Source organism: Galeopterus variegatus, unplaced genomic scaffold, assembly GCF_000696425.1.
Source record: "Galeopterus variegatus unplaced genomic scaffold, G_variegatus-3.0.2 Scaffold2616, whole genome shotgun sequence".
Taxonomy (NCBI): Eukaryota; Metazoa; Chordata; class Mammalia; order Dermoptera; family Cynocephalidae; genus Galeopterus; species Galeopterus variegatus.
Window position 1 is genome coordinate 89,317 of NW_007728727.1, and position 1,038 is coordinate 90,354.

At 33.4% G+C, this 1,038-nt stretch overlaps 1 protein-coding gene across 2 annotated transcripts in view; it reads left to right on the top strand.

Annotated features, from left to right (window-relative positions):
* Nucleotides 1-1,038, top strand: part of PPP1CC (protein phosphatase 1, catalytic subunit, gamma isozyme) — a 36,727-nt gene that overhangs the window by 13,199 nt on the left and 22,490 nt on the right. For both annotated transcript variants that reach the window (XM_008582444.1, XM_008582445.1), the window contains exon 3: nucleotides 141-371. In XM_008582444.1, the coding sequence (XP_008580666.1) occupies nucleotides 141-371 (231 nt within the window). The remainder of the gene's footprint in view (nucleotides 1-140; nucleotides 372-1,038) is intronic.

Sequence of the window (1,038 nt, forward strand, 5' to 3'; positions counted from 1 at the left end):
TTAGCTGTCAAATTAAACTCTTCATTATTAGAGGTCAGTGTCATTGCTCAGTGAGTATTTAAAGAATGTCTTTCCAAAGCTTTGTTAGTGTATTGAGTTGTAACTCTGGAAACATTGTGTAACAAAATTCTTGCTTCTAGGTGATATCCATGGGCAATACTATGATTTGCTTCGACTTTTTGAGTACGGTGGTTTCCCGCCAGAAAGCAACTACCTGTTTCTTGGGGACTACGTGGACAGGGGGAAGCAGTCATTAGAGACTATCTGCCTCTTACTGGCCTACAAAATCAAATATCCTGAGAATTTTTTTCTTCTCAGAGGGAACCATGAATGTGCCAGCATCAATAGAATTTACGGATTTTATGATGAATGTAAGTACTATCTACATCTAAAGAAGAGATATATAAATTAAGATACTTTGTCATAAACTGAACTATCACGTACTTCTGTTGTTAGGATATGTGAGAGTTTAGATGCAGTGTTATAATCACTCATGTTTTCTATTTCATTAACTTGCTTATCTTAGTTTTTTTCTTCCTTGGGGTAGAAAAATAACACTGCCACTGTAATATAATAATGTCCTGGTTCTTTTATGATGTGATGATCAGATTAGGAAGTGATGATCGCTGTAGTGGGTTTTTTAAGATAATTGTGAGTATGCACCAGATAACTTAATTCTCAATACAGCTCTAAGAACCTGTCTAAATAGTTTTGTTTTTAACAACTTTATTGAGATATAATTTCATTTCATAAAATTCATCTGATTAAAGTGTATAATTCAATGATTTGTAATAAATTTATAGTTGTGCAACCATTACCACAGCCCCAGGCAACCACAGATCTTTCTGTCTCTATAGATTTGCCTTTTCTAGAGATTATTTCATGTAAATGGAATCTCGCAATATAAAAATAATTAGTTTTTGAAATGTGTATTGTTGTGGTTTTTCTCCTCGCACGTCTGCACCCAGGAAAAATGGCAGTTATTTTCCTAAAATGTGCTGAGCAGAGAAAGCAAAATTGTTTTTTAAAAAAAAATTT